Source organism: Pinus tabuliformis, chromosome Q (genome assembly GCF_031772625.1).
Source record: "Pinus tabuliformis cultivar Carrire ecotype Pingquan chromosome Q, CPIR1, whole genome shotgun sequence".
NCBI lineage: Eukaryota > Viridiplantae > Streptophyta > Pinopsida > Pinales > Pinaceae > Pinus > Pinus tabuliformis.
The window spans coordinates 148,776,759-148,791,597 of NC_142296.1; the positions used below are offsets into that span (position 1 = coordinate 148,776,759).

At 34.9% G+C, this 14,839-nt stretch overlaps 1 protein-coding gene across 1 annotated transcript; it reads right to left on the bottom strand.

The window, feature by feature from the left end:
- Positions 1 to 11,343: 11,343 nt before the first annotated feature.
- Positions 11,344 to 13,164, bottom strand: LOC149218690 (caffeic acid 3-O-methyltransferase 1-like). Its single transcript, XM_089384116.1, has 3 exons — positions 12,188 to 13,164; positions 12,024 to 12,088; positions 11,344 to 11,930 (listed from the first exon to the last, which is right to left on the bottom strand). The coding sequence occupies exons 1-3, from the start codon at positions 12,915 to 12,917 to the stop codon at positions 11,631 to 11,633; spliced, it is 1,095 nt and encodes a 364-aa protein (XP_089240242.1). The 5' UTR covers positions 12,918 to 13,164; the 3' UTR covers positions 11,344 to 11,630.
- Positions 13,165 to 14,839: the final 1,675 nt, after the last annotated feature.

Genomic DNA, 14,839 nt, shown 5'->3' on the forward strand with positions numbered 1-14,839 from the left:
CCACGTACTGCCCACATGGCACTCCACATCATGCCATGTCACCTACATGTGAATTCATCTCAACAAATAGCACAATACAATGCTTTTGTGTTTTGCCTATGTGGCGTATGCCACTTCATTACATGTGGCCCCCATCAGACCCCCCCACCCTTTTCCAAGGCTTGTGATGCAACAAATTTTCATTTAAATGAAATTTGGTTTCCCTGACATGTCAAGAAAATTTACAGGGTGAGATTCCAAGGTTACCATTCACTATAGGAGTATTCTTCCATCTTGAGACATAAAACATTGGGCATTTCTTTGTGCATGTCTTTGGAAATGTTGAGATGGCTTTATTTGGTCAAGATGAAGTCACTCTGTTGGAAAATTTTCTACTAACTGATGGGAAACTTATCTGTCTTGGGACAAAACCTAAATCATTTTCTCACTATAATCCCCATTAAAAAACTAATATGGAATTAGTATCTAGATAAAAGTACACTGACGTCATCCTACCCACATGTCCTCCATGATGTCGAGATGATTTTAGTGCCGAGATGAAAATCTTTTTGTCACATGTTGGGAAATTTCTCCATCTTGGGACATAAATCTCGGCCATTACTCACTTACATCCATTTGTAACCCTAGAGATGACATCATCTCAAGGTGACAAGACTTCAAAATTAGTCTTACATCTATCTATCCATGTGGCCTCCCATGGGAGTGCCACATAACATCATTTTTTGGGCCACTTCCACCCTCCAAAAGGCCAAATCCGTCCACCACTGTGGTGGCACATCAGTCTAGATCCACTACCGTGACCACATGGCCTGCATCCCAATAGGCTCTTTCCTTCATGCATAATTAAAATTTCCCATTAAATTTTGTGTTATTTCCTATATCGAGACATCAAAACCTCGAGAATTTCTCATCGCTAACCAGTCTAAGACAATGAGATCAATTTAGAACTCAAACATTAATTTCATCACCACCTACCGCAAAGATCTCCATCTCGGCACGTAACTGGCCCATTCATCACTTAGTCATTTAGTAACCACTCACCTAGCCTATAAATAGTGATACATGGTTTGATTATTTGTGGAGGGTCGACCCCCAATGCTTGGCATTATACCTCTGCACAACTTCCTCTTAGCATTGTAATATATAATGTGCCTACCCCTCTTGAGATTTTAATTAAAAAAAAGGTATCTCTCTCCTAAGCTTCTTTGGAATATATATATAATGGTGTCTCTCATGATCTTGTGTTTGATGCAAATCTCTTCTTTCTAAGCTTTACCACAGTTAGATTGGTTTGCATGCATGTGTGTGTGTGTTTGTGTAGCTATCTCTTCTGAGCTTTACCATTATATACCCAGGTCTATTATTCACATGGTTTCAATATAAGAACTTGGTCAACCACAAATATTATACATCTCATGTATTCAGGTAATTAAGTTGAATTGAGATTTAGGAGATAGACATTAGAATTAGGCCATTCATTAGAAATTTCACAAGAGATCAACATTATAGGAAATCACATTTCTTAGAATTAGCATATGCATTTACCATACTCAAAAAATACAAATGACATCAGCGCTTGATATTCCTACAGGAAATCATATTCCATACATTAATAATGGCATTCAAATAGAATAACAAGAATACATATAAAATTCACTTGCGCTTAGAGAAAAATAAACATGTATATTATGATGAAGGACCTGGAACCATTTCCACTAGCTGAAACATGGAATGTAGAATTCATTCCACCTCTACCCACCACTTAGTCAATATATTAGGATGAAACAGGGAATACAAAGGCTACACCACCTCCACCCACCATCTAATCAAGGGAATCTATAGGTTACACCACCTCCACCCTTAGAGAACTTCCTTCAATGGTTCCACCTTAGATCATGAGTCCAAAACTCACTGAGAATGAACTAGAGAAAAAGAAAAGGAAAAACAATATGGCACTTCTTGACCAAGAGTCGAAAGAGTAGATCCTCCACCCACCAACTAAGCAAGGTAATCTAGAGACTAGACCATCTCCACCCTTTAGCTAAAGTAGGGAATCCAAATACTTATTCCCTTCACCTGGGAAATGCCTAATCTAGTGCTTCTAGTGCTCAAAAAAATATTCTCTTCTCTTTCACCACCCTTGAGATCATATAATGCCTCCCCTACTAGTCCTTCTATCTAAGTTTACTTTCTTCCTTTTTATTCCCCTGTCACCCTCAATGTTGACTCTCCTTTTCTCCCTTCATGTTGTTGTGGTCTATCTTCTCCACCTAAACCTCCTCTTCGCCTATCATGACCTCTTTTTATTTTTTGAACCTTCCACACTTTTGGCCCACTCCTTAGTTTCCATCTATAGCACCTATGCCTTCAATTACCACCATTGTAATGAAAATTGGGTTGTTGTTCCTTGTGTATTTTCCAAGGGAAATTCTTCTTAGCTAGCCCAACCCATTTTGCAAATTATTATTTTGTCTTCTTGTGGTTTTGACCTTGCCTAAGAAGAAAACGGACTTGTCCTCTCTAAAATTAAAGCACAATCAACCCATTTAAGGCACACCATTAAACCTCCATGACTGGCATTAAAGACAACCAGGATTCCTCAGGCAATCTCCCTCCCCAAGATTTAAAATCCATGTCATCAATCACTTTTTAATTATAGAAAAGATGATTCATAATATTTAAAATAGGGGGAGTAGCTAGGGGCTATCATAGGTGGTGCCTTTTGGGATCACAAATTCCCCAACCACATTTATGTGCCAAATGAACAATGTCCTTAGTAAGTATTTGGATAGTTTGTATTAGCTTTTGTGGATGACATCATGATTTATGCAAAGACCAAAGAAGAGAATGAAGAGATTTTGGAAGCAATATTGCAATTTTTGAGAGAGCACAAGCTCTAAGCCAAGATCAACAAATTTGATTTCTTCCAGTCACAAGTTCAACACTTGGGACATGTAATTTCAAAGGAAGGAGTGGTTGTGTATATGAAGAAGATCAAGGACACCGTGGAGGTGTCCACTCCTAATAATGTCACGAAAGTTAGTTATTTCATGTGAATGGCCAAATTTTACTGGAATTTGATTTGAAAATTTTCAAAGATTGGTAATCCAATCACATCCCTAGAAAGTAATGAAGTCAAATTTCAATGGACATAGAGTGTGCAGCTAGTTTTCAATGACTCAAGAAATTGCTCACATGTGCAACTATTTGGAGGATAGTAGATCTAGAAATGGATTTTTTGGTTTATACAGATGCTTGTAAGGAAGGAATAGGTGTAGTTTAATGCAAGAGGGACCTGTAATTGGTTATGAATCAAGGAAATTAAGTGGACATGAGAGGAACTATGTCATAACGGCTTGAAGATTGCAACAATAGTACACACAGTAAAAATGTGGAGGCATTTCTTGCTTGGGATGAAGTTTGAGTTGATGTCACATCATGGAGGGATGAGATACTTTTATGATCAACATAAGTTAAAGGCTAGAAAATACAAAAGGTTAGCTCTAATTAATTAATTTTACTTTGAGATAAATAACATTAAGGGCAAGGAAGAAAATGTATAAAATGAACTTAGTAGAATTCTACAAGTGGTTCACTTGGTAGCGATGAGTACTTGTGAATTTGATATCAAATAATGGATGAAAAAGGCATTGATACAGGACAAAAACTTTCATCATGTGAAAGAGAGCTTGCAACAAGAACCAAAAGGATTAATGAGAAAGGACTACAAGCTCATGGATGATGGTATGTTTCTATTCAAAGACATGTGGTATGTGCTTTTTGTAGCTGACTTGAAGCAGCTCATAACGGATGAGTTTCATAAGATACCTTATTAACCTTATTAAAGTCATTTTGGTTATTAGAAGATGATAACAACCATAAAGAAATTGTATTATTGGGCAGGAATGAATAAGGAAGTTTTTGAATACATTTCCAGGTGCTCATAATGTTAATAAGTCAAAGTGGAATATAGTAACCTAAAGCGATTACTACAAGCAATAACAATTCCTGAGTGGAAGTGAGACATTATATCTATGGACTTCATCATATGATTGCCAAGAACTTCCCAGCAGCATGATGTCATTATGGTGGTAGTGGACAAGTTGAGTAATGTAGCTCACTTTATAGCTGTCAAGTCCACCCAAATCTATTGAAATAACTCAAATTTTTATGAAGGAAATATTCATATTGCATGGCATACGCAAGAATATCATCTCAGATCAAGATGTCAAGTTCACTTCCAATTTTTGGAAGGCATTGTTTGATGATTTTATGACCTAGATAAATTTTAGTACAACATATCATCCTTAGAATAATGGACAAACTAAGAGAGTGAAAAACATTTTAGAGGACATGTTAAGGTTGTATTTCATGCATCATCTAAAGAAGTGGGTAGACTTCCTATAATTGGTTGAATTTGCATAAAATAATTGGTACCAAGAGTCACTAAGGATAAGCCCTTTCAAGGAAATGTATGGTAAAAAATGTAACACTCTCATTAGTTGGTATGAACCAGTGAATATATTCATCCTTGGACTAGACATGGTGAAGGAAATGGAGCAAGAAGTGTTCCATATTAGGCAGGAATTGAAGGAAAAACAAGATAGGAAAAAGAGTTATGCAGATCAAAAGAGACTGCATATATAATTCTGAGTGGGAGAGCATGTATATCTTTGCATCAGACCAAAGTAGAGCTCACTAAAAGAGGGGTCTTGTGCTTAGTTAGAACCCATATTTTATGGACCCTTTCATATTTTAGGAAAGGTGGGGCTAGTGGCTTATCGATTAACCTTACCATCCATATTGAAGGAACATAATTTTTTTAATGTTTATTTGCTTAAGAAGTATGTGCGTGACACTAATCATATTGTTCATTGGTATGTGATACTTGTGGAACCCGAAACACTATGCATCTTGGATTAAAGGTAGGTCATGCTCCAATATCAAGTAATAAAGCAAGTCAAAGTGTAATGGAAAAACATTGGACCAGATGAAGAAATCTGGGAAATGGTAGATCAAATGAGGGTACTCTACCCATTTTTGTTTAGTGTATAAACAAATGTGTCAAGTCATAAAGTGGAGTAAATGATTAAACATTTATTTTTTCAACCTAGGTAGGTAACTATGAGGTGAAACATAACATGTGTAAACTGGCTATTTAATTAATTTCCTATGAAAAATTAAGCACAAACCAAATATAGGTAGATCTTAGAGTTTATTTCAACTTACAATAGTTCTCATACTTCTAAATCCAAATCCGACTTTGTTGAAACAAGTTTGAAGATTCACACAGATGTATCACACTTTCTTACTAGATACTCTTTTTGAAATAATTGTTGGTCAAAATTGATTTAAGATTGTAATAGAAAATAATCCTAATTGAAATCATTGTTTGGAGTTTATAAACTAATTCAATCAAATACAATAATAATTCCTTTTAATCTAAAATGAAAACTACTTGAATTTATCTTCCTAACCATTGTTTTAGGCATAATAAATCTGATTATTTCCAATGATTTAAAATTTAAAAACACAATGAATACTAACTAGAGAAACCAATATAACCAAAAAAAATTCACTAGCTATGTATTTTTATTAGACTAAGCTACTACAGGAAAACAAAGCATGTATTTACATAAATTTTGTGTGATTACAGGATCACTACATGAAAATACAACAAGCATACAAGAATTCTTATGTGATTAAAGGATCACTACAAGAAAATGCAACAAACATCACATGAAAATAGGGTATGCATATTTTTTAGTTATATAATAGAAATAATGAACAAAAACTACTCGAAAATAAAGTAGTAAAATACATAACAAAAGATATGAAACACACACTAGGGGGACCTCCTTGTGTATGTTGCCAATGAAACACTCAGAAACTACAAAAACTTGTCACGGGGACTTCACCCAATGAACCTATGACATAGAACATGTATTCATGGCATACTAAATAATACCCTTAATTTGACTACATATTGGAAAATACGTCTAAAAATCACTTCATTTAACCACCTACCAATACAAAACCAATACACCTTTCCAATTTGAAAAACCTCTATGTTCACTAGATATTTGGTATCGATTTTTTCATTAACATTTTTTATACCCCTTTATATTTTTCTGTAACTTTGAGCTTCATTTTTTATACACAACATATACAAACACTTTACTCCTTATTATATGCTCAATATATTATGTCATTTTTTTCTCAATATATATCCCCCAATATGAATGCATGTGGGATGGTATTGCTCCAACAATGAAGCCCTCGTGTAACTTGTGCATGATATCATAGAAATCCTCATTATATTAATGAAAATCATAAGCTTAATACAAAAGAGATAATTTGTTCATGTATGATAACTATAAAAGAAGTCTCTCTAAAACACATTTTCCTTGTACATCTACTTTTATATAGATATCAATGTTAAACTCATTTTCCCAAAAATAGGGTTGTTTCTTCATTTGAAGCTAAAAATAAAAAAATACAAAGGAAAGATAGTGATTCTTTCATAGTCTCCTTGATCCTTCGTGACTAGTATGTTTTCTTCTAGGTACAACTGACTGATTTCCATCTGTTGGAGAAGACTCAGGAAATTTCCCAAAATGGCCTGCAGGATTTGTCGATTAGATATGCCTTTTGACCATCCTTTGACTCATGGGTTGCGAGCAACTACGAAAAGATTGAATAGTTATTCTTCCATTAGATGAACATGTTGATCATTCTCCATGTGACAGGATCGTATTTTCTAATGTGGACCTCCATAAAACTTTGACAGATTACAAGACTTTTGTGCTAGTTAAATTCTTGTGATTACTAGAATTTTTGTAAATGACTATTTTACCCATTAGTTCATGAAATAAATGCATTTAATAAATATTTATGAATTAAAAAGTAAAGATAATTTCCATAAAAGACTATTACCTTTAATTCTATCCTTTTACACCATTTCCTTCATCAAATTGAAAAAAATATAAGGATTTAAGGTGCAATATGGAGGATAAGAGGTCAAAAACAAAGTGGCGAGTGATATCAAAACTTAAACCCAACATCCCAACTAGGATTAGATTTTTGCAAGACCCTTATGAAACAAAAAATGAAGTTTTCTTTTCACTATCTCATAAAACCTAGTCAAAATTACACTTTACTACCTCACAAAAACCTCGTCAAAATTGCAAATTTTGTTGTCTTATATATCTCTTGCTACTTGAATGAAAAATTTTAAATTTTTATTTGAAGGTTCAGGTCTATCTCTCAACTATTCCTTTAAGCCTTTGATCCTTACTAATAAGCTCTTCTTGGTTTTAATGTTGTTTATGTTCTCATCATACATGTCTATGTATTTTTGTTTTAGATCCCTCCCCTTTCCCTTGTTCTTATGATATCAATATTCAATCTTTCATTCTTTCATTTTACTACCTGATAAACTATTTTTGTCTCATTTAATTCCTGCTTCAACTTTTTAATCATTCTGTTCTTTTTCTTCAATTTGGTCAACAGAGTGTCGATTTGTTGATCCTTACGGTCCATTTCTTTTTTAGTTTATTTTTGTGGTGAATGTTCTTCATAGGCTTCCTATTCTTACTGAAATTGTTGACTTTGTTTAGTGTATACCTCCTCAGTGTAACCCTCTTCATTATAAATCGCCCGTTCTTTTTTAATTTCTTGAGCTTGTTTAACATGCAGCTCTTGCAATGCTTCCTCATAAAAAATATGATCTTTGATTTTCGGTTTCATAGCCTAGTTCTTGTGTTTTAGTAGGATTGTAACTCTCTCCATAGGCTTCTTTTAATAATTGTTCCATTCCTCTTGTTAACCTGCTATAGATTGTGGATGTGACTCTAGAACTACTTTTATTTTATTTTTTTCTAAAGGAAGTTGAGTCTACAATTTCTATAGAAGGTGGGGATTCTTTTTCTTTCTATAATTTCTCTCCCTAATTTTGTTCAAGTTGATGTTCGATTTGAGGACCCTACGCAAGTAGTAAATTTTCTTTTCACTTCAAGAGCAGGGTTTACTCATGTTTTAGGGATGTTTTGTTTAGTATTTGTTCTCTTTTGTTGTTTTCACCTTTGAACTATTACGAATGTTTAATGAAAACTTTCCCTTTCATACATTTTTTTCAACTAGAAAGAGTATTTGTATTATATAATTTTGAGTGGTTCACAATGAATACATTAGACATTATAGAGTTATTTCATCAAAATTTTCCAATTGTTTTCTTGTTCCAATAAGAATACATGGTTTTCTTGAGGAGAATATATATGAGCAACAAAAAGAAGGGGTTTTTAGGTGCATACCTTACAAAACTGGCCCAAGAAAATGCACAACTTACAAGACATAACACTATTAATTAATTATGAAATATTTCATAACTATGAACGTATTGTTGTCCTAGAGAGGTTCATTTAAGCCCATGTAATAAACAATTGTTTGAGTGTAAAGCTTCATCTTCCATTAGGTAATTCGCAGAGTGTAAGAATTCATCATCCATTAGGGAATTCTAGCATGCCTAATTTGGCCATTAATATTTAATTCACCTATCCTCAATTTACACCCCTTGTTAGCGTACTTGGTTTCTTCTCTACTGAATTCTCTTAGGACATGGAAATATGCTTTGTATGGGATTTCTTTCAAAACTTTCCTAATTCTTTCCTAGATGATTTCCATGGATTTCACTTTGGGGAGGGAGCCTTTGACCATGCGATGCAAGATTGGGAGAGAATCTCTCATAATCATAAGCGTTTCCACATCACGTTCTTTGACTAACCAAAGTCCCTAGTAAAGACCATATATCTATACTTTATTATTTTTCATACGAACAAGAGCCCATGAGTATGTGAGCACTTTGTCCTCCTTGGAGCCATTGAGAACCCTTCCCCCTCCTGCCATGTTGTTGGGAAAAGTATCCAATACGGAATGACCCTATCACACTCTAAGGGTGACAGTACCTCAGCAACAATCAAAGCAAAGCTATTCGAGATTACTTCTTTATGAGATGTAAGAGAGGGGAGAAAGAGATCCACTAACCGTTGTCTTCCGCTAATGATTGATCCAATCTTCTCTCTTTGCTGCTTGTTCCCAGCTCCTTGCTCTTTCACTAGCCCAGCTACACCAAGGTCCTGTAAAATAACAAGAGGGAGAAACTACAAGAAGCATATATTCATAATTGATTCAAGGATTAGAATAAATCAAATATACAAGTATCAATACGCCATTAAGACACATGCATATAGAAGAACCTCAAATGCGTTATTAATGGAAGAAGTAAAGTTCAGGAAGTGATACAACCATAAAAGGCCCAATCCAGCATCACCTCCCAGCAGAAAGAAATCTCCTCTTCACCTCCTTCAAGCAAATCACCCAATAGTTCTATACTCAAACCAACAACACTTCTTACTTTCACAAGATTCCAGCCTCCTTAGACCTCATGAGAGAGCTCTATATATAGGAGTTTTGGAGAAAGGATGAGTCAGCTTGAGCTTGGCATGGAGCTGACTAGTGTCCTCTCCCACTTCAGTTATTCTTCAGTTCTTGAGTCCACTTGGAGTTTCTTGCTTCCACTTGGAGATCTAGATCCTCTTACTCATCACAAGGCGAATTCCCTGATCCAAGTGTCATTTTGGAAGCTTCCTGGGCATTGACACCTTGAGGAATGACTGTGCCACTTGGCCAAACTCGCCCAGCGCAGGTAGCCTTCTTTACAGTTGACATTCAGCGCAAGTACAGAGTGGAGCAGTTGACATTCAGCGCAGATGCTCAGTGGAGCAGTTGACATGATCCAGAATTAGCTTGTTTTTGAGTGTTTTCAGGTGGAGAACTGATATTTAGTGCTGTGGTTTGCTGACCTTGTTCCTCTAGGGGTAGGAACAACATGTTTAGGGACTTTGGATCCCTTAGATTGTTGACATTTCATGCTTCATGCTGTTAGGCACAAAAATGTCTATAACATGCCACCCCTAACTTCCCTTTCATACTAGGTAGAACCCAAATTACTAAGCAATATTACTATTCATAAATCCAACTTTCCTTTGATAGTTCACCCTAATGTGTTGAGCTTATTTTTGAACTATGATTAATGTACAATGAAAAAACTCATTTTCATACCAAATAGAATATGAATGGATAAAATAAAATTACAATGAAATATTGTTATTAATAAGTCTAGTTTCCTTTCCGAATTCACCTTTATGTACTGTATTCATCTTTGAACTTTGATGAATGTATAATGCAAACTTCCCCTTTTATACTAGATAGAATCCAAGTGAGTATAATAAAAAGAAGATACAACACTACTATTCATAACTCCAACTTTCCTTTGACAACTTACCCTTTGAACTATGATGAATGTATAATGGAAACTCTCCATTTCATATTGGATAGAACCCAAATAACTATACTAAAATAATTAGACAATATTCAAAATATGAAATGAAATGTTTAAGAATTGTGTAATTATAAAACTATTAAAAAATTAATAATACAATAATAGTGCTCATTGCCATCACTATCGCCACTTGTAATCCAAGGGTTTTTATGCCTTAAATCATTCATATTATTCTTAATATAAATTGAGTTTCTAATTCAATGTACGAATAATGATTATCAAACATTAAATTTAAAGATGTTTACTTTATTTTGATCAAATTATGTAATATAGAGAGAGATTACTTTGTAGTGCTTTATTCGTTTTCCACCTCTATTTGTTAGAGAAAAGGACAAGGGACAATGCTAACACCATGTAATAAGCCAATGGTTGTTTCATTGTCTTTCCATCTTATTCATTGAATATCACATTATTTTCATTTAATGAACAAAATGAAAAGACAATGAACCAAACATTAACTTACAACACAATGCTTAATATTTACCATAGTAAATAGCTTCATATATATTTTAGACAATTTAGAATTTTCTTATTGTAACTTTAAATGTAAACATAACTATAACGTTTCTAGATGATATTCAGGAATGTATAATATTTTTCCTAAAAAAATGTTTACTACTAATATTGCAGTAATATTTGGCAAGACCTTCATGTTAGCCCCAAAAATATAAACGTGTTCAATATATGATACTAATACCAATTAACTTTAAAAAATAAGAGAGCATTCTTCACACACCAAAACAAATCACACATATATTGATCAAATAGAAGTTACATATATAGTTTATAGATTATGGATTTCTAGCAATCTAAATCTTAAGAAAATGGATTTGATTACTCAAAGATAATAACCTATAAACTCATAATTACAATGTGTAATACATTATAACAAACTTCGAAACTTTATTTCCAAATAATTATTCGAAGAATAACCAGCAATCGATAAAGTTGTTCAAATTTTAATGCCAATATCAATAATCCAGAACAATAAGCAATCTATAAAGTTGTTCAAATGTTGATGCCAATATGAATAATCCAATTGTGCCCACCAATGGTTTGTAAATGTTTAAACTACTCTGCATTTAGAAAACCAAACAACAATCCCGATCAGCCGGTAAACCATAATTGTAGTCGGGACTTAACTATCACACTGATTTATATATATGGTATCTTATTCAAATCACTGCTTTACCAGACATGGAAGATAATCCAACTGAGATCTAATGAAGAGTTACTTGTGGAATTCCATTACCCAATGTCCATTGACACAACATATGGGCTTAACACCTCCTACGAATCCTGCTGCTTGCCCCAACTCTTGAAATTCTTGCTCTGTCCGCTCCTTGCCCCCGGAACAGTTGGTCAACATAATCAAATCTAAATCAAATGCGTGTCGAGCATGGGGAGAAGTCTCTGCCGCCACTGGGAGAATGGTGTCCACCACAATCACCTTCCCTTTCTCTGGCAACGCCTTATGACAATTCTTCAAGAGCTTCCTGCAATGATCATCGCTCCAATCATGCAGAATCGACTGCAATCAAACAACATTGAACCAATCCAAAGCCAAATTTCAATTTCCATATGAAACTACATAGAACCCAACAGCAAAAACCCATTACAATACCTTCATAAAAACAACTTGGCCACTTGGTACGCTATCAAACATGTCTCCACTCACATGTTTCACAGCTGAACAAACACACATTAACCAAATTTAGAATCGGTCACCTACACAGATATTACATTCTATTGTTTTTCAATGGTTGAAAAATTGGGATTCAGCTTTACCTGGATAGTGAGGAGCATCGGCCACCACATGCGCCATGTCAAAATTGATTGCTGAGATGTGGGGATACCTAGACACTATGAGATTGAGAGTCGACCCAACTCCTCCTCCCACATCCACCAATTCCTGAACCTCCTTAAAGCCCTCGTACCTATCCAGAACCTTGTTCATCAACATGCTAGAAGTCTCAGACATAGCGCTGTTGAAAAGCCTGTTGAATCTTCGGTCGATGGCCAGGTACTCTAACGCATTCATTCCATGGGCTTTGGTGAATGGGTGGGAGTCTTCAAGCACAGCGTCCTTGAGATAATACAAGGACTCCATCATCACCTTATCTTGAAACATCAACAGCATTGGAGCCAGAGATACTCCATCCTGGTTCTTCACAAGATATTTACACAGAGAAGTGAGACCATAGAACCTCTCGGCCTTCGCGTTCTCGTTCGTGGTCACAGTGCAGCTCAGAACGGAATGGCTAGCCAGCACTCTGAGGATCCGATCAAGAGTAATGGCGGCGTCGGGGTTCGTCGTGGGAATGTGGGCAACGATTTGTGTGGGCGAGAGTTGGACGCCATTCCCGGCATTTGCGATGATTTGGAGAACATCGAGTTCCACTGCTGCCTTCACCGCCATGAGAAGGCATGAAAGATTTGCGAGCTCCATGCCCAGAAGCCATTCATCTTCGTTCTCAATCTTCGAATTCATCTCTGATTTTTCAAAAGCCGATCCCATTTCGAATCTGCGGGTTTACGGCTGAAATTCTTCTTGGAGGAGCAGAAAATTGTAAGAATGAAAAGATTTTGGGGGATGGGACTTTTATCATGTCCTTCCCACCTACTCCTCAAAGACCACACTCCTTCCGATCTACTCCTCAAAGACCAGGATTGCTATAAAGTTATCCTTCATTACCGACATACTCCTCAGAGACAACGATTGAGAAAGTTATCCTTCATCCCCACGACTTGTTGGGTTTGCGGCAGATTGGCAGGACGGGGAGGAGAGCATTGGAATATGTTTTTGAGTAGTTTTTTTTATTATTATAGATTTTGGATTATTTGATTGGAATTAGTTGAAATTAGCATTGGAATATGTTTTTGAGTAGTTTTTTTTATTATTATAGATTTTGGATTATTTGATTGGAATTAGTTGAAATTATTTTTAATCAATTTTTATTTTTTATGGTTAAAAATATATTTTTGATTATATATGGATTTAACATCTTAAAAACTTATAGGGCAATGAGATTGTGGATAGTTCACAAGTTAAAGTTATGACTCCAAATATAGGATCGTGAGCAAATTAGACAAGAAAATATACTTTACAAAACTCCATAATATATTGCAAATAGACTACTACTAACTTTAATAGTGAATGAGGCCATAACCATCACAATATGAAACAAACTATTTGTTGTACAACAATTTCAACATCATCTATGGTACATTGTATCCTACTGTATCATATGTTTCTAATGCTAAGTTGTGGTCAAACTCTGTAAATGTCCCCTTTCTAATGCTAAGTTGTGGTTAAACTCTGTAAATGTCCCCTTTATGACTTCTCTTTGGTGTAACCACTAGTAAAGATCCATCTTAATCACAAAACTAGTAAGTGCAAAGAGAAATTAAATCTCTTGAGGTGCAAACCATTTTTAAAATGAAAAACTTGAAAAAAAAAGGTTTACACTTCTAAAATTATATATATATAATTATAATTGTAGAAGTGTAAAATCCAAGTGCTTTAGAAGATTCTCAAGACTTTGAACCCATTTATACATTTAAAAATGCAATTTAAATAATGAAAAAAATTATATATATATATATATATATATATATATATATATATATATATAATTTTTTTCATTATTTAAATTGCATTTTTAAATGTATAAATGGGTTCAAAGTCTTGAGAATCTTCTAAAGCACTTGGATTGTGTAAACATAAGTTAAATTTGCAATTTCAACAAAATTTTACTTAACAAAAAAATATACCTCAAAAGGGTTGAAATATAGAATAATGAAACTATTTAAAATGTTTAAGCCATAACAATTTATTTATTTCCATTGCTTTATTTTTTTTTTCCAGGGGAAAAAACGGTAACCTTTTATTTAAAAAATGAAAAGTTACACTAGCAGATGCATTGAAGCATTTCCATAAGCTGCCCATTTGGGCTCGAGCGCATTCGCACCCCACGCAACGTTAGAAGGCTAACGTGCATAAAGAAGAAGAAGAAAGGAAAAGAGAGAAGAGAGAAGAAAAAGGCAAAAAGCTGAATTCCGGCAGTGAGTAAAAACTCACACTTCAAGCTTTTCTACCCTTTTTCTTTTCGACCTTGCGCCACTCTCCTTGAGTGGGCTCGATCATAGCTATGACTAACTGTGTTTCTGCTTTCTGTGAGGCTATTTCCTTGTCTGATTCTGAAGTATCTGAGTGGTGGTGCCGTTTGATTCCTCCCATGCTTTGATCCTCGCTTGCCTTCTCTGCCTGATTTGGGTGGGGCTGTGAGATCTTGTTGTCTGATGTAGTTTCCTTCTGAGTCTCCATTTCTTGGGATACCTCTGCATTCTCTGCGGGAGTTTCATCCTCTTATGCTTCTGATTCTTCATCATCTGAGTCAGGGGGGGGGAATTTCCATCCTTTCCTCTGCTTCTTTTTAC

Excerpts from the sequence above, each read along its gene's own strand:
- LOC149218690 (XM_089384116.1), bottom strand. The coding sequence starts at position 12,917 with ATGGGATCGGCTTTTGAAAAATCAGAGATGAATTCGAAGATTGAGAAC. Across the intron at positions 12,089-12,187 it reads CGATGCTCCTCACTATCCAG|CTGTGAAACATGTGAGTGGA; the intron begins GTAAAGCTGAAT and ends GTGTTTGTTCAG. Across the intron at positions 11,931-12,023 it reads GCCAAGTTGTTTTTATGAAG|TCGATTCTGCATGATTGGAG; the intron begins GTATTGTAATGG and ends GTTTGATTGCAG.